We start from the raw sequence: 18,212 nt of genomic DNA, 5'->3' as shown, positions 1-18,212 counted from the left end.
GGTCTGGGGTTCAGGTCTGGTAGTATAAACTCAATCAGTTTTAAATGGCAAAACTGAACTGCTATTGAGGACATATAATTTGTAGGGATGTCCCGATCCAATCACGCGATCGGAAATCGGGCCCGATCACGTGGTTTCAGACTCGATCGTAATCGGACGTTACCTCCCGATCAGGACTCGGATGTAAATTAGGGGTGTAACGGTACATGTATTCGTAATTATTGAACCGTTTCGGTACGAGGCTTCCGGTTCGGTACGCACACAAACCGAACGATTCCTTGGACCATTTTTCCTGCAGACAAAATCCGCGCTGGCCACAACGTTGCGCAACATCAAATGGCAAACGTAATGAAAGCGGAACGAAACTGCGCTACTCATTATATTGTGCTTAACGGACCATTTATCAGTTCGGACCAGCAACATCTGTGCAGCGCGAGATCAAGCAACACTGTGCTAAGAGATCCAGTGAAGAAAACATTTGAATTTGCCACTGAAGTAATAACATTGCTGCGAGATCTAGTGAGAAGCATTCACATTTCTCCGTTATTAACCGTAGATCTCTATTAGATCAAACAGCGCTGACGTGGGAACCAGGAGAAACATTGTGCCGTGAATGAACATGGATTTAATGTTGCACTTCAAAACTCAAATATTATATAAATATATATTTAAATGTTATTTTTAATGTGATTACCAAAACATTATTTGTTCATCCTTCATAGATTACCCCCATTTATAAACCTGAAAGTTTCAAGATGTAGGAAAACTCAAACTTATTTAAAAATAGTTTTTCTTTTAATAAATAGGAAATTTCTCTGGCATTTCTTTCTTTTTGCTGTATCGTATCGAACCGAACCGCAAATTTTGTGAACTGTTACACCCCTAATGAGTATATATACATTCTCATTATTTTTTTATACACTTTTAAAACCTTTTTATTTTTGTTTACATGCTTGCCGGGTATTTTAAGTTGAGGTGCTATTTGTTTTTATATTAGACTTTTTCTATATTTACTGTTGCACTAAAGTCCAAAAGTGAAGATTTTATGTTATTTATTACTTGATTGTTCAAGCTACCTCACAGAAGTGCTCTGTTTGTTAACAGAGTTGTTGAATGTTAAAATAAGGTGAATTAAATAAAAAATAAGGAACATCCTGGATCTGTTTTTTCTCTCTTCATTATTCTTTTTTTATGTATTATATAAGTATCGGATCGGGACTCGGTATCGGTAGATACTCAAAATCAAATGACTCGGACTCGAGGGCAAAAAACCCTGATCGGGACATCCCTAATAATTTGCATCTGCAGGCACATGCATTACCATTACACTAACACACAATTTTCATAGATGCTCGTTTCTGTTTGTACCTAGCAAGTGAATAAAATGTGAAAGCCTAAAGAACATTCGATTTGATCGAAAAATAAGCAGATGACCAATAGTAATTGAAAGTTTCATCTTTGTCCAGTGTCTGTGTTATTTCTCTCCAGAAGTTACAACTGATATAAATATTTGCCTACTCTTTTAAACTACAGTTGTGTATCTCTTAATATCCTCACACAAGCACTCTTGTTGTTGCGATCTTCAGTAGTTTGTTCGTTGTTCTGCCTCTTCCGACTGTCAAACTGAACACCCTAGGGACCAACTTATTAGTGCAAAAAATTCAAGGTGCATGTGACAAATCAGTCTGTGTGTGTATAGAATATGTGTACTATGCTAATGATGAAATTTACGTCACACGCATTGTACACATACCTTTGCGTACGCGCTAAATTCAAATTATACTTGGGGCTTTAGTGTGAATAGGCCTTAAAAGTGAAAGCTTTGTGTGTGAGGAGTTTGATGTAAGTGGTGCTTAACCATTGAGTGCATCTGTGTTTTAGTAAAGAAACGGTTCTACTGGAGCCAGAGAAGACTGCCCCAAGAATCGAGACTCTGGAGCCAGAGAAGGTGGATGAAGAAGAGGGGGAGGGGAAGAAGGACGAGTCTAGCTGCTCTAGTGAGGAAGAGGAGGAGGAAGACTCGGAGTCTGAGAACGAAGCAGGTAACTGTTCGAAACATTGACCACCACATATGCTTCCCCAACTAGCTTGCTGTTTAATTAGTGAAAATTATTTACACACTATTTATTTTTTTCCAGACAAGACCAAGTCTTCTATTCCATCAAGCATTTCCAACAGTACACCTGCACCTGCGCCTACTAGTATCACCGTCACGTCGCCGACTACCCCAAGCAACCAGGTGACCACCCCAACCTCACCTACCAAAAAGGTACATCTCCCCTTGAACGTGCCGGCACGTCCACCCGGTATCTGTCTTCCATGTTTCTCTGTCTTTCAGCCCACAGCAAGAATTCTCCTTGGAAATATCATTCATTCTTCATGCATAGCATGTATTTGTGCATGTGTCAGTAAGCCAGAAAGTTGCATTTGCAACTCTTCGGAATGAATGTTATTGGCTGTTTCAAGTTGGAACAGTTTGTAGGCTTCATAACAGAGGAGTTTCAAATTCATTGTTACGTGGAATCAGCGTAGCATGGTTGCAAAATTAAAAAAAGTCAGCTGATCTATGTGGTTTTCAGGCATCAGTGTGCAGTGAATTCTTGTACTGTGCACTTGAGAGTAGAGAAAATGTCCTCCACACTTCTTTACCATGTTCCTGCTGCCCTCTGCTGGAGTGTAAGGGAATTTCATCAATGTCGGGCTTTCATCAAGTTTGAAATCAAATCTGTTATGAAAAATAGCATTTTCTAAAAACACTCTAAACAGATTTAACACTGTAACCTAATGTAATTCAGTTTGGTTATTGTTTGTTTTTAATAAGTTTAGCTTAATTATGTTTTAAATAATTTGTTTTCTTATTATTTATTTAAACTTGGCTTTATTTAATGCTAGTTGCATTATAAAAGTATAAATATTTTTGATGAATGTTAAATTTGTGTAAAATGTAAAATAAGGAGACGCCCATGTTCCTGTAATTAAAAGTCTTCCTGAAGCTCAGCTGGTACAGCATGATACTAGCAATGTGGGAGCCAAACTCTATCGAAACTGACTGTTACCACATAACCTACCCACAAACAAACAGGCTGCATCATAATCTTTGTTTATAAGTCTGTTCATCAGAAGCTCCTTTTGGTGGGAGGCAGAAGTTATAATAAATAATAATGAATAACAATCAGTTCAATAAATTTATAAAAAAAAAAAAAAAAAATAATGACTGGAGCTGCTGTGCACAAGATACATATCTGGCCAAGATATGTGCAGTAAAACATTTTAAATGCACAAAACATTGATTGCTATTCCTCAGACGTTATAGGGCAGTATAATCCAAGTCATTATTCTTTGTTTAATATTAATGTTTGTTTATTTTTTATTATGTAATGTGTCCAAGAAGAATATTGCAGTAAAATTCTGCTATTTAATTACTTATTAATTATGCCGGCTAAACTCATTATATGTGGTGACTGGGCTTTTCATATATTTTCTTTTTCTTTGCTGTCACTCGTGCATCATGAAGTATCTTTTTCCTTTCCTTTGCTGCTTGATTTATTTCATTCAGGGGTTCTTTCTTTCTTCCTTTTTCTTTCTTTTTCTTTACAATCATCTGTTTTTTTCTCCCTCTCTCTCTACTCATCATTGTGTTGTCTTGGATGGCTTTAGTCTGATAACATTACTGCCCTTGTGTCTGGGGGGGAGCCAGGCTGTCCTGCGTTGTGGCGTCAAGGCTTGCGCAAAACTGGCATTGCGCTTGTGCCCAAAAAAGCGATGGTGAGGCCTCGGTGTGTTCAGCATTGTGATTCCCGCCCTATATGTTCCCCACCTGACCACGTCCTTAACCAATCAGATAACTGCCTAATCCAAGACCATTTCCTCTTCCTATTACTGGCTCACTGCATGGTGTTGTCGCTGTCAGTCATGGCTGTGATGACGTGCTGTTTTCTGTCGAAGATCATCTTTGTGATAGTTTATGACGGGTGACATCAGTGTTGCGTGTACTTTGATAAGGGCGAATTAATTTATTATCGACCCTAAACCCTAACAGGTCACCAGGATGCTGATGAGTTTGCAAAAACTAACATCTTGATTGAAATTGGGCATGTTTGGTTTTGTCATCTGTGTTGTTTTTATAATATCATTTACCATTCTTATCATCTTAAAGGGGCACTTGGTAACTCTAGTCATTTCTACGCTGATTTTCACTTTTGTTGTCGCATGTTTTCTCATCGAGCTCCCCCTACAGCTGTGCGGCGTATATTTTCACAACACTGTCATAAAAACTCACTTGCGGCACCTTCCTCCCGCTTTCTACCGCTGCTCATGTGCATTTGTTATTATCGGAGGCGGCCAACTTTATCGTGTGGAGCTTTGTCTACCGAGTGGGTTATACTACATCATACACAGTATCATAGAATTATGTCGAATTGCCATAAAGCAGTTCGTGTTTCTCGCTCGTTCTCGCTTCTCACGAGACTTGCTATTTCCAACTTACCGGGACGTTAGTCCCCATGTTGCAAGGTTGGTTTTCCGCCTGTGGACGCTGGGGGGAGCGGGGAAAGTCACCATTCTCTCCAGAACAGGTTATTGAACCATTCAAATGATTTCTAAACGGTTTTATTAAGTTGAAATAGTTGCCAAGTGCCCCTTTAAGGACTAGGTTTCTTTTATTTAAACAATAGTAATTCAAGTTTGCATTTCTGAAGGCAATGGAATCCACAAAATCGTTCAAAATGACCCCACACGTGTTTCCCTTGAAGTTTATTTTTGAATTCTATAGGCATCAGAGCACTAGGGCTGGGCGTTTGTTTTTATTTGTTTGTTTGTTTATATATAGTTATTTAGTAGATTTTTTTTAATTATTTGTACTTGTTAGTTTTATTTTTTATTATTAAAATATATCTATTTAGTCATTTATTTACTTTTATAAACAATTTATTCTAGAATAAAATATTTATTTTAAAAACATATATTTTTAAAAATGTTTCTTTATTTTTTTTATAAAATATTGTATTTACCCCTTTTAATATTTTTATTGATTATTGCACAATTTCTTTATTTTATTAAAATATGTGGGGGGTTTTGTTGTTGAATATTTACTATATACAATTTATTATTATTATTTTTTTTATTTATTTTTTTGCCATTACATTCTTTGAAGGTCGAGCTAGTGGATTTTGTCCATTTCAGAGCACATACATAAATATTGAGGTGTGAATGTATATATATATATATAGAGAGTGCAACAGTCAGGTTCCGAAAGTAAAAAATTGTCAATGATAACTTCTAAACCTTACTGTGAGCTATGAGGTTGTTAATCGATGGTATTAGCTTTTGTAGAGGTCAGTCCACATTATTTCAACTTGGTTTTAAAATAATCATATTTAACTGCGGAATTAGTGGTGGATAAACTACATTCATGATGCTGTACAGAAAATTCCACCAATCAGAGATGCGAAACAAGCAAAACGCATCCCTAAAGCCTTTAAGTACACCGCCTTGTACCTTTATATTTTTGTCAGATTTTCAAATACTTTTTCGTTTCAAATCAAAATTTTTAATGTTATGATTCACTTCATTGCTGCTGGTTGGCTTGGTTCATGACTTAAAACGCTTTGACAAAGATTTTTTTGAATTCCCTATTGGAGAAATGAATGGAAAAAATACTTCCGGAACCAACGCCGCTGAAAAAGAAGGCGGGCACTGTTGCACTCTATTGAAAATCGTTAAAAATGTGAAAATATCAAAAGGTTCCCCAGCCCTGCGGTCCACTGCTCCCATATGTATACCCTCCTTTGACCTGTCAAGCTAATCCGTATTCTTTGTTCTCACACCCCTTGATGCACTCCCAAAACGAACTAACTTTTGTTTTCCACCCCCATCCTTTCTTTTTTTGTTCTTTCTCCTCCTCAGGTGAGCACACCTACAGGGAAGGTGTCCCCTAAAGAGGAAGAGAGGAAGGATGAGTCTCCTGCATCATGGCGTCTGGGCCTGCGGAAAACCGGCAGTTACGGAGCACTGGCAGAAATCAGCACAACTAAAGAGGCACAAAAAGAGAAGGACACAGCTGGGGTGATGCGCTCGGCCTCTTCTCCTCGCCTCTCATCCTCACTGGACAATAAGGACAAGGAAAAGGTCTACTAGAATTTAGTTTAGTTTCATTTGGGGGGGAAATAATCCTGTTTTTAATTGGAAGGTTGGAGCTGTTTGCATTCGATTCTGGAGTTCACTTTATAGTCTTGTTTCCAGATTTTTGAGCCTCTTCATTTATGCGCACAGGAAAAGGAGAAGACACGCCTGGCGTATGTTGCTCCATCCATCCCGAGGAGACACGTTAGCACATCAGACATTGACGAAAAGGAAAACAGGTAAAGAAAGGACACGTGCTGTTTTGAGAGCACCTTCTGATGCTCCATGTTGTGTGTTGAAGCACAAGCTCAAGTGTAGCATGGTTTTGTGGCTTATGCAGCATGTTCACTACTAAGAACGATGTTCTGGTAGAAGTAAGCTAGGCTAGTAGTCTAATAGATTTTTCAATCGTGGTTCTCTGGAATCGGAGGTACTATTTCTAGCTTGTGGTTCTCAGGGATTCGGCTGCTAGTCTGGTACGTAGCGGCTCATACACCAGGAGACGCTGGGATGAAGACCTGAAGAACAACGACGGAACGGCCTCACAAAACAGAACCTCCAGCTATCAGCGCAGGTTAGCTTTTACCATAGTAATAATATTCATGTTATTGCCTAGCGATTGAGACTAGTAGATCGCTCGCTTCTTCCTGCTGCTGCTGCTGCCTGAGATGATTCTAGCACCTTTATTTTCCTGTCAAGCATTTATAGCAGCTGCTGTCGTCTTGCGTTTGTGTGTGACGTTTTGCGTGACGATCTTAATATCAACTAGGTGTAAGTACTGTAGTTTAGAAACATAACTAACTAACAGCTAACTTGAGTAGAACTGCAGAAGTGCGTTAATCTCGGCTCACTGACATCGTACATTCTTGTAGATGCTCTTTCTTCCGTCATAAGCATATATAACACAGAGGTTTTCAAGCTTTTTAAGTCTCGTCACCTTCATTTATAAAGCGCTTTTAACAGGATGGATCGTTTCAAAGCAGCTTTACAGTTATAATAGAAATTACCGGAACAGATTGTTTAGGCTTTACAACAGCATTAGGATAAAGTTATTGTCCTGATAAAGTTATTTTTGATTGATTCACTTCCGTTGCGAAGATCCTTATTTACTGCCAAGATCCCACAAATATCCCCTTTCAAGGAATATAAATTTCTTAAATATAAAGGCACCTGTATATTTTCATGTATATAGACACATTTTGTAATCATATAAAATGTTGTCTCTATTTACACTAATGTTCAGAAGTTTGGGATCTTTGGGAAGTAGTTAATGTTTTTATTCAGCAAGGATGCATTCAATTGATAAAAGAATTACAATGAGGAACAAAAAAATTGTTTAAATAAATGTTGTTTCTTTACTTTCTATTCATCACAGATTCCTGAAAGAAATTATCACGATTACCACATAAATATTAAGAAGCTCAACTGTTTTCCACATTGATGATAATAATCAGAAATGTTTCTTGAGCATCAAATCAGCATATTAGAATGATTTCTAAAGGATCATGTGATGCTGAAGACTGGAGTAATGATGCTGAAAATTCAGCTTTGCATCACAGGATTAAATTATATTTTAAAACGTATTCAAATACAAAACCGCTTTTTTAAGTTGTTATAAATATTTATTATATTTTGATCAAATAAATGCAGCCTTGGTGATCATAAGAGACTTCTTTCAAAAACATTAAAAACATCTAAAATCTTACCGATCCTACACCTTTGAACGGAAGTGTATTAAGTCATATCATAAAATCAAATCTGTATTCAGATTAGATTTTTTTTTTTATTACTGTTACAAACTAGAGCTTTAAATAGAACAAAAAATGATTAATGAATATTCTCATGATCCAAAATTAAGCTAAATTATTTCATTAAATATATATTTCGTTAATAATTTCAGTTAACAGCCTAACTTTGACACATAAGAATACATTTTAGTAAAACCCTGGTCTAAAATTAGCATGACTGACTTTGTGCTGCTGCCTGGTTTGGAGTGTTAGACCCCCCGAAGTGTTAGATCTTTATTTTATAAAGCATGCAAATGGTTTCTAGATAACGAGTAGGTTTCTTTTTTCTATGCCCAGTGAAGTTATTGATGGTATTTGATGATTTATATCCCAAAATATGACTTTTATAAGAAACCAAGCCCCCCCACAAGGGAGTCAGTGCTTTAAACATACGTGTAACATTTTGTGTGTGTGTTTGTGTTTGTCCGCTGCTCCCTGCTAACTCACCTCTTTCACCCCGCCACTTCCACACGGCAGTACGTCTCACACGCTAGCGTTAGGCCGCACGTCTAGCTCTCGCGACCTGCCCGCCAAATCCTCCTCTGCCTCCAGCCTGGAACCTAACAACTCTAAAGCCTGGCAGCAGCCTTCCTCCTACCACCAGTCTTACAGCATTCACCGCAGGTACCTGCACGAGCACCGCGCAGCAAACGCACACACACACACACACACACACACACACACACACACACACACACACTCACACACTCACACACTCACACACACTCACACACTCACACACTCACACTCATACTCCATGTCCTCCGTGTGTCTTTGCATTCCCCACATGTAGCTTCTTGCCATTCTTGCTGTCTGGTGATTTATAATAGTTTTACACTATCCATTAGAAAACACTGAATATATAGTGCTGGTCAATATAATAAAAATTCACAATGTATTCGCCAAGGTTGACGAGATAACTTTAATTGAGTGGTTAGTAACTGAAATTTCAAAATACGATTTCAGAAATATTCAATTAAATATTACCTAATATAATGTTGAATAGTATTGTTTTAATTTTGATTCTCAGTTGAGTAAACAGTGAATAAATATGCAAAGGCAAAAATATGCAAATAAAAAGTAAACTGTGTTTGAAGTTAAATATAGAATTTTTTTTTTATATTGCCTAGTCCATATTGTTATTTAATTTCTTCATTTGATTATTTTTATTTGCACATTATGGACATGGCTTTTGCTTTGCTTTGCGTTCTATTTTGTTTTGCTTTGGTTTCTCTTTTGCTTTTGATTTGCTTTTTGTGTTTTTGTTTGGTTTGGTTTATTATTATTATTTTTTGTGTGTGTTTTTTTTTTCTTTAGTTTGGTGGGTTTTTTTGTGCACTATGGACCTTTCTCAGGTTTTTCGGAATAACGGGGAACTCTTTCCTGTTTTCTCTTGTGGTGGTCTCTCTCTCTCTCTCTCTCTCTCTCTCTCTCTCTCTCTCTCTCTCTCTCTCTCTCTCTCTCTCTCTCTCTCTCTCTCTCTCTCTCTCTCTCTCTCTCTCTCTCTCTCTCTCTCTCTCTCTCTCTCTCTCTCTCTCTCTCTCTCTCTCTTCTCTCTCTCTCTCTCTCTCTCTCTCTCTCTCTCCTCTTAACCTATGTTTTGACCACTGACTGTTGTATGTGTTGTCCCAGCGGCTCGTTTGGAAGGAGGCAAGATGATGCTTTAAGTTCCACTTCTTCTGCCACTTCCACAACAACGACCTCCTCCGTTACCTCACCCACAGGACACCGCAGCCTGCTGTCTAGGTACGAGCACACACACCTCTTTAAATTAACTTACAAATTAAACATTCAAGAGTTGGTTGTGACAGTGAAATGTGTTGATGCGTTACAGGTATTGGGCCGAGGAGAACGCGGACAAGGAAAAAGAGAAGGAGAAGGAGTCGGCCGCGGTCATCCCCACAATCAACACTGCAGCCACCACCACTACCACCTCCACTACTGGAACTATACTAGGCTCTGACGGACGAGAGAGACGCAGGTACACACATGCACTGCAACATGGGATCATGGAGTGTTACTGCACACTTATTTTTAGCACCATTTGTTCTGGACGTATTTTTACCATTTTGTTTATGTCCATTGTGATTTTAAAAAATAAAATAAAAAAGAGACCAACCAGCTCCAATTTGATTTGACGCAAAAAAGCTGAATTTTTTTTGTGAAAACATAAATGTATTCAAACTTATTGTATCTACGTGTAAACGTCCATGCAACCAAACGTTTCAAAAAGTTCATAAACATAAATGTAAACCATATGAATTGAGCAGTTTGATCCAAGTCTTCTGAAGAGATCACTTTAAACAATGAACAGATTTTAAGCTTTTATTCACACATAAACCTTGATCAATGCACACGCATAGAGCTCATCAAATATGGTAACAATGATATACAGATGTTGAATAATAATTTAATAAATCATTGTTATTAATTATAATAATTTAAACCTGAATTGAGAAGGTATACTAGCCATAAATATTTATTGCCAGCCACAAAACTGTATTTTGCCATTTTAGACGCAACGAAACAATATGTTTTCTTCATTAGATTTTTTTTGGTCTTTTATTTGAATTCTACATGTCAACATTTAAATTAAGTTCAAACAATGCATCATGTTCCAGTTCCTGTCTTATAAGTGTACTGTCTTATTTATTCCCCAAAGCCTATTTTTACTCTAATTAAACTTGCCTTGAAGAGCCTCAACAAAAGCACTTGTTGCTTCAGCTGTGGGATTTAGTTTCTTTGTGTTGCGTCTGTAGATCATACCTCACCCCTGTGCGTGATGAAGAGTCTGAGTCTCAGAGGAAAGCCAGATCCAGACAGGCACGGCAGTCCAGGAGGTCCACACAGGCAAGTCTAGACTCTCATCCAAACACCTCTGCAGGAACTCTCTCTAATAATAGACTGAACCACAGTGCGCTTTACAAATAATTTGTGGTGAGATTTTAATGGTTCTTGCTTCAAATTTTTAGCATTGAAGCTCAGGATGTGCTTACTGGGATTTATTACATTCTGAGCTCTGTGATGTGACAGGGATTTATGGGAGAAATAACTGCATTAGAAATAACTGCATTTGCATTAGAGATGAAATAGAGTTTTTCCTTTTCAAAAGTAAGTCCATGTTTCCTCATTAGTTGTGACTAAAGCCTGTTTTATGCTTCTGCGTCGAATCGACGGCGTACCCCCGCAGACCTCTCTGCGTCGCCGCCAACCCCTCTCCGACCCCTCCGCCGTAGCTCGACGTGCACCTCCAAAAAATTGTAACTACGCGTCGAGGCGACGCAGACCACAAGGGCTGTGATTGGTCAGATACATCATTTCGGGAGTGAAGCTTTTCCAGTTTCCCCCTCCCGCTATACCGCCATTTTTAAAGTGACCACTGCACTGTTTGTTTTAACGATATCAAGTTGAGGAACATTTGATTCTTCTGCGATTTAACATTTGCAATAAAATCATTTGTTGTTCAACGTCGATTAGCTCCAGCTGCAACAACATTCTCTCTCTTTCGCTCGCCATTAGGCTCGTTTCCATTACAGATTTGCGCAAAACTTTTGCGATTTTTTTTTTTTCTTTATGTCGATAAAAAACTATTGCGAAATGACGGCGTTTCCATAACCGATGTTATGCGACTTAAACGTATTTTTTTCCTCTCGCCATAAGCCATTCCAAAAATCATGGTAACGGACGTTGGTAGGTTTAACGTTATAGCCTATATCAACTTTTATTCAAGACACAGAGGTCCAGAGACAACACAGTACAGATATAAATGTAAAAACAATACAAAACAATTAAGAATGATGCGGATGAGGCATCATTTATAGAACATATACAGGCTTCGGGTCCAATGTTTCCAAAAGCAAGATGCTATACCTTGTGTCACTATAGCCACCGCAGACATTATTATTAATGGAAGGAGACGTGGTGTGTTATCCAAGCATTGATGGCAGGGAAAGACACGGAGTTCTCCCTCGTTTCTGCTCCGAGGTCTTGATTGTGGCCTTTCTTTGAGGTTTAGAGTCCAGTATGCTATTCCTGTAATTGTTTCTTTTATGAATTTAATAAAGAACTCTGTCTTGTATTAATTCCAAACGGTCAGTGTAGCCTACTTTTGGGTCCATTCGTTTTCCCTTTTTTAAACCGTAATTGCAAAACGAAAAATGAACGGTTGTTGTATTTTTTTAAAACGCAAAGTTAAACACAAACTTTTTAATTTGAACTGTACACCAAATGCTGCGCAAAAAAAAAAAAAAAAAAATTATAGACGAAATTTAAGATAGCCTATTTGTTTATGATTTTTTGCTCCTTTATTAAACATTTAAAATATTCACAAATTAATATGGAAAACATGTAGATTTTACTGGTTTTCTAAGGCCAAATTAGAACCTGGAAATTATATTTTTCCCGCAGTGCTGAATGAAAGACCATAACCACAACCTACAGAAAGGTGATTTATAGGTTATAATAAATGTGTCTGAAAAAATAACGAGGCATTTTAATTGTTTATTAATAAACTATTGTTTTCTAAATCAATGTCGGCTAAAAACATCTCCATCTCCGGATGCACCTTTAGAGAGAAATGCACCTTTCATACGGATTACATAATCAGAAGGTATTAGCTTTCGATTCGAATTTGTTCGTTTTAAAGTGGACATTTCAAGCTTTAGCCTACATAGGCTATATTTTGTTTCAGTTCTCGCGCTTCAGTTCACGGAGACCATGAAAGCACGCCTGATTGTTTTGTTTTATTTTACAAAACCACAACGTTTTCTTGTTATTGTGAGTTTACGCAAATACAATTAGTTGCGAATAATGTAGGCTATTATTATTTTCTGTATGACCAGAAATGATAGAGTATTTTAAGTTGTTTCCACTGTTGATAGGGAAATGCAAGTGTTCGCGCCAGCGCGCCTATCCCTGCCATCCAGTGCGCGCTCCGCTTAAACACTTGAATATGCGTCAAAATCTTGTGTTTATTTCTGATAATCTTAGCCCCGTATTATATTATTGTCCAACTCCAACCTTTATTTTGAATGAGATTGTGACGAATTGCTTTGTTCATTTTTTTTGGATAAAAGCGTCTTCTACATAGGCTATGTAGCCTAATAAATGTTATAATAATGATGATAATTATTATTATTATTTGTGGACACGGACCCCAAACACACCGCGTCTTCTAAGTCAGGTGACTGTAAATGCGCAAAACCTTCCATTGCAGTTTTGCTAAATATTCCTTTTTCGAATTGCCTGAAAAACCTCCTCATGCGAGCATAAAATCTTTTTTTGCGATAAACGGGAGTTTATGCGAAATGGACGTGGTTCCATTGTGCGTATTTTCAATTCGCAATTTCAATTTGCGCAATTTGAATGGTAATGGAAACGAAAGCGGAACCGGCGCACGGAACCAAAACAAACTAGCAAAAGGATTCGCGAAGCACACACCCCCTAGCGTTCTGGCGGTGAAATACACCGCGATGCAACGCAACCTGACGCAGAACCATAAAACGGCCACGACGCCGTAGGAGTGACGGCGTAGCTACGCCGTGGAGTTGACGCAGAAGCATAATGAGGCCTTAAGGGCTCTAAAAACTTGTGGCTAAACAAAATCGTTACCATGTGGTAATGCCTATTTTGCCTATATTTGCCTATGTATTTAATTCCTATAATGCCTATAGGAATGAAATACTTTACAAGTAAAAGTTCCTTCATCTTGATTTATATTATTTTTTTATTGGTATTTTACCTACATATAATAATATTAATAACAAATGATGAGTCAGTTTCATATTATATAACACTTGAGCTAAAACTAAAGGAGAAATATATGTCGTAAATGTGATTGGATAAACAAAGTTAAGCTGTTTTAAATTGGAAATGCACTTCTGTGACAGTGTCAGCTCATATGATCTTGTTATTAATATTAATCAAATAATATTTCTTATTATTAATATTAAATAAATATTATTATATACAACCTTTATTAATAATATTATTATATTATTTATATTTTATCCAAGTAACAGTATCGTAGTGCCCTGCCCTGGTTCTTATTAACGTAATATGTTTGTATATATCTTCAGTTACAGCAAAATTACATCATTATTGAGGTCATTTAGCAGACTCAGAAATGAATGACATAATTTTAACATTTTGACTTTCTTTTTCAGGGTGTGACCTTGACTGATCTCCAGGAGGCGGAGAAGACCATCGGTCGCAGTCGCCCCATAAGGCCTCGAGAAGATGAGAAAGAAGAGAAGGAAAAACAAGACAAGGAGAAACAGGAAGAGAAGAAAGAGACCGAGACCAAGGAGGATGACTATAGGTCACGCTACCGTAGCTTTGAGGAGGTGAGGAAAACTCACAGGGAACAGGACAGTTTGTGGAATTTTAACTAGCATTTTTTGTGTGTTTTATGTCACACGAGTGTCCTCTTTGTTGTCCTCCAGAAGTACCGGAGCACCTTGGCCTCGACCACCACGGCCTCTTCCACTCTGCCTTCTTCCTCTGGCAGCTCGTCTTCTCTCTACAGCACCTCCTCTCTGAACCGGCCAAACAGCCTGAGCGGCCTCACTTCAACCTACCGCTCCACACGTGACACTGAGAGAGGTACACATGTCCGGGTCTCGTTTCATCCCCCCCAAAAAAAGCTTTTTATTCATAACAATAATGAACTAGCATTTTGTTGGAAAATGAAATATTTATTACGACATGACATTTTTAAGACGATGCAGAAAAAACAAAAAAAACAAGTTAATTATTATATGTACTGTTCCAAGCACTGCAAATGCCCTTATTTGTCATGGAAAAAACAACAGCTGTGTGTCACTTTAAGTAGTGACATGGCACAGGAAGGAAAATGAGTGATATGGTTTTGTGACGCTACAGGAACTGGCATACAGACAGGGACTTCCTTTAGTATGGCTGCAGACTGACTAAGCCAAGCTTCAGGCCGTTGAAAATCTTGCGTTCGGTAGGATTTTTTTATGTTTTTGAAAGTAGTCTTTCACCCAAGCTGCATTTATTTGATCAAAAATACATAAAAACAGTAACATTGTGAAATATTATTTACATGCAAAATGACCGTTTTCTATTTTAATATATTTTAAAAAGTTATTTGTTCCTGTGATGTAAAAGCTCAATGTTCAGCAGCCATTACTCCAGTCTTCAGTGTCACATGATCTTTCAGAAATCATCAGGGTCCCTGCAGGTCCTTAAAAGTCTTTAATTCCGTTTGATCAAATTTAAGGTCATGAAACATCTCAAATATCTTAAATGATAATAACAAAAGTCTTAAAGGATTAGTTCACTTTAAAAAAAACTTTTGCTGATAATTTACTCACCCCCATGTCATCCAAGATGTCCATGTCTTTCTTTCTTCAGTCGAAAAGAAATGAAGGTTTTTGATGAAAACATTCCAGGATTTTTCTCCATATAATGGACTTCAATGGTAGCCAAACGGTTCAAGGTCCAAATGACAGTTTCAGTGCAAACTGCAAACTGTTCAAATGGTTTTAAATGACACCAGACGATGAATAAGGGTCTTAATCAAGCGAAACTATCGCTCATAAAAAAAAAAAAAAACAACGTTTAAGTTTTATAAGCTCACATGCTCGCCTTTCTCTGTTCTGTGTAACTCTCCTGTTCGAACTCGTTCATCAAAATGAACAAAGCTTTTTCCGAGTCAATTCGTTCATTTCGGTCGTTAAATGAATCAAATGACTCGAAAAAAGATTTGTTCATTTTGATGAACGAGTTCGAACAGGAGAGTCACACAGAACAGAGCAAGGCGGGCATGTGAGCTTATAAAACTTAAACGTTGTTATTTTTTAAATGAGCGATCGTTTCGCATGATAAGACCCTTATTCATCGTCTGGTGTCGTTTAAAGACATTTTAAGCTGCATCTGAAACTGTTATCAACTGTATTTTGGACCTTGGACCGTATGGTTCCCATTTAAGTCCATTATATGGAGAAAAATCCTGGAATGTTTTCATCAAAAACCGTAATTTCTTTTCGACTGAGGAAAGAATGACATAGGCATCTTGGATGACATGGGGGTGAGTAAATTATCAGCAAAAGTTTTTTCAAAAGTGAACTACTCCTTTAATTATCCATTTAAGAGGTCTTAAATTTGGGGACGGTAAATCAGGAATCACAATACGGCCTAATGTGTTTATTATACTTCAAAAAGCTATGACGAAATGAAATAAATGTGACCGCTGCACGGTGCTGTTGTGCGTTCTACAGGCTCATGGTTTCAGAACAGTTTGCGACAAATGAATAGTGCACGTTAGGGATGTTAACGATTAATAGACGATCGATTAATTGTCGATAATACATTTAATCGCTAAAACTTATCGATCGTCGATTAAGCAGGTTCATGCGTGTGCATGCTGCTCAACCGTGAAACATGTAAAGCGAGCGCGCCGGAGTTATGTTTGGGACCATTTTACACCATCTTGACTATAAGTTTGCATGTGCATTCGCAATTTCGCAGCCTTTTGTTTTGTGCAAATGTAAGGTTTAATATTGTGTTTATTTTGTGTAGCCCTATCTATATCTGATTTACTCTTATATAGGATGCATTTGGTTAAGAATTAACGCGCGCTGTAGTAAAGTGTACGGTGATCATCTTCAGCGCACGCAGCTAAAACGGCAATGCACGACTAATAATGACTATGATTGGGACTGTCATATCATATTACATAACATTATAAAGAGAACAATATTGTAATAAAACACTGTGAATTATTTGGGTTTAGTTGCCGTGTTTCATCTCCTTGCTCCAGGAAGAGCGCGTCCACAACATGAACTAAGTTACAAGCCATAGAGAATGACTTAAGTTCACTTGTGCATTCGCGTCATTTTGTGCTGATATAATTTGTAATATTATTTTTTTGTTTCTGATTAATCTCATATTGGATGCATTTCTTTGAGTCAAATAATGCGCCAGCAAAGTGTTCATTCAGCGCGCACCTCAAGCAGCAATGCACCGCTAATAATAACTATGATTGGGACTGTCACATAATATGAGAACACTATTTTATAATAGTTTAATAATATTTAAACTATCGCATTTTTAGTGTGTTGTTCCAGGAAGAGCGTACACATTCTGACTAGCACGCATCTGAGACGGCGTTGGTGACACGTTGTTTAAGTCGTTATATTTTCTAAGTAATTTAATTAAATGATCACTCACATCGAAACATCCTGCCAGCCCTTTATTTAGATTAAAACTCTTCTCAATCATTTGGTGAGGGACATAGCGTTTTGAGCAGCATTCGCACACCCTGTCCTGCTGTTGGCCATATGCACTGCAGCAGACACATATTGCAGTATTAAGGCTATCGATTAATTGATCGTTAATTTAAACGACGATCGATCATGGGAATTTGTGAAAATTGACATCCCTACTTGCACATTCATGGCAATCATCGCTTTGATCTAATGTTGATGAATTGACAATGTTTATTTTATGGTTTTTATATTGTAATGTGTTGATGTTTTTAAGTGTGACTATTAAAGCTCCCTAGTCTTTTTGCTGATAAGCAGTATTACATCCTTGTGGAATGTCTGCCCCAGCCTATTAATCAAGTAAAAGAATCTGAGATGCATGATTTATTTTGAGATTTTATGGTTTTGTTCTCTAGGGACATTAATTTTATTTTAAAAACTCTGCAGATACCCTGAGTCATTCTAATATGCTGATTTGGTCATGAAATTTTTCTTTTATTTATTTATTTTTTAAATCGTACTGACCCCAAACTTTTGAACTGTAGTGTATTTGATTTGGCATGCTCCAGCTTATAATAGCTACAATTAAACCCGCTAACCTTCATAATAATAATAATAATACCAGTTTATAGTTTCATTTTTTGAGATTGATTTTTGTTCCATTAGCTCAGCCAGGATTAAGTCCTGGAGCAATATCATTCCCATAAACAAAATGGGGGTTTCCACCAGTGGTTTATGCATATTCATAGTTGCTAATTTGTACTCATAAACAACCATGTGTCTGTTTTCTGACCAGAGTATGATAGAAAAGAAAGAGAGGACGATAAGGACAGTGAAGACAAGTCTCAGCCACGCTCTATACGCGACCGCAGACGACCTCGAGAGAAAAGACGCTCGACTGGAGTGTCCTTCTGGACCCAGGATGTAAGAAACTCTTGCACATAAAGCGCATTCAAAACTCACTCTATATGGATTCGGATACAAAAGACATAATGTGAGCTTTACGATCAGCATCCAAAACTAGCCACCAGGCAGCCACAAAACTGTTATGGTTCTAAATATATAAATATATCAC

General features: G+C 37.5%; 1 protein-coding gene across 5 annotated transcripts in view; it reads left to right on the top strand.

Moving 5' to 3' along the window:
- The window catches only part of ppp1r12a (protein phosphatase 1, regulatory subunit 12A), an 87,038-nt gene that overhangs the window by 54,961 nt on the left and 13,865 nt on the right, over positions 1-18,212 (top strand). For 2 of the 5 annotated variants that reach the window (XM_056247452.1, XM_056247453.1), the window contains exons 8-20: positions 1,882-2,042; positions 2,139-2,269; positions 3,658-3,765; positions 5,905-6,126; positions 6,271-6,359; positions 6,578-6,694; positions 8,385-8,531; positions 9,540-9,653; positions 9,742-9,888; positions 10,667-10,757; positions 14,072-14,251; positions 14,351-14,510; positions 17,934-18,061. In XM_056247452.1, coding sequence (XP_056103427.1) covers positions 1,882-2,042; positions 2,139-2,269; positions 3,658-3,765; positions 5,905-6,126; positions 6,271-6,359; positions 6,578-6,694; positions 8,385-8,531; positions 9,540-9,653; positions 9,742-9,888; positions 10,667-10,757; positions 14,072-14,251; positions 14,351-14,510; positions 17,934-18,061 — 1,795 coding nt within the window. The remainder of the gene's footprint in view (positions 1-1,881; positions 2,043-2,138; positions 2,270-3,657; positions 3,766-5,904; positions 6,127-6,270; positions 6,360-6,577; positions 6,695-8,384; positions 8,532-9,539; positions 9,654-9,741; positions 9,889-10,666; positions 10,758-14,071; positions 14,252-14,350; positions 14,511-17,933; positions 18,062-18,212) is intronic. The other 3 variants (XM_056247454.1, XM_056247456.1, XM_056247455.1) reach the window with 2 other exon arrangements.

The sequence above is a fragment of the Rhinichthys klamathensis genome, unplaced genomic scaffold, assembly GCF_029890125.1.
Source record: "Rhinichthys klamathensis goyatoka isolate OS25496 unplaced genomic scaffold, OSU_Roscu_1.1 h1tg000048l_1, whole genome shotgun sequence".
In the NCBI taxonomy this organism is placed as follows: Eukaryota; Metazoa; Chordata; class Actinopteri; order Cypriniformes; family Leuciscidae; genus Rhinichthys; species Rhinichthys klamathensis.
This window is presented reverse-complemented; position numbering and strand designations above follow the sequence as displayed.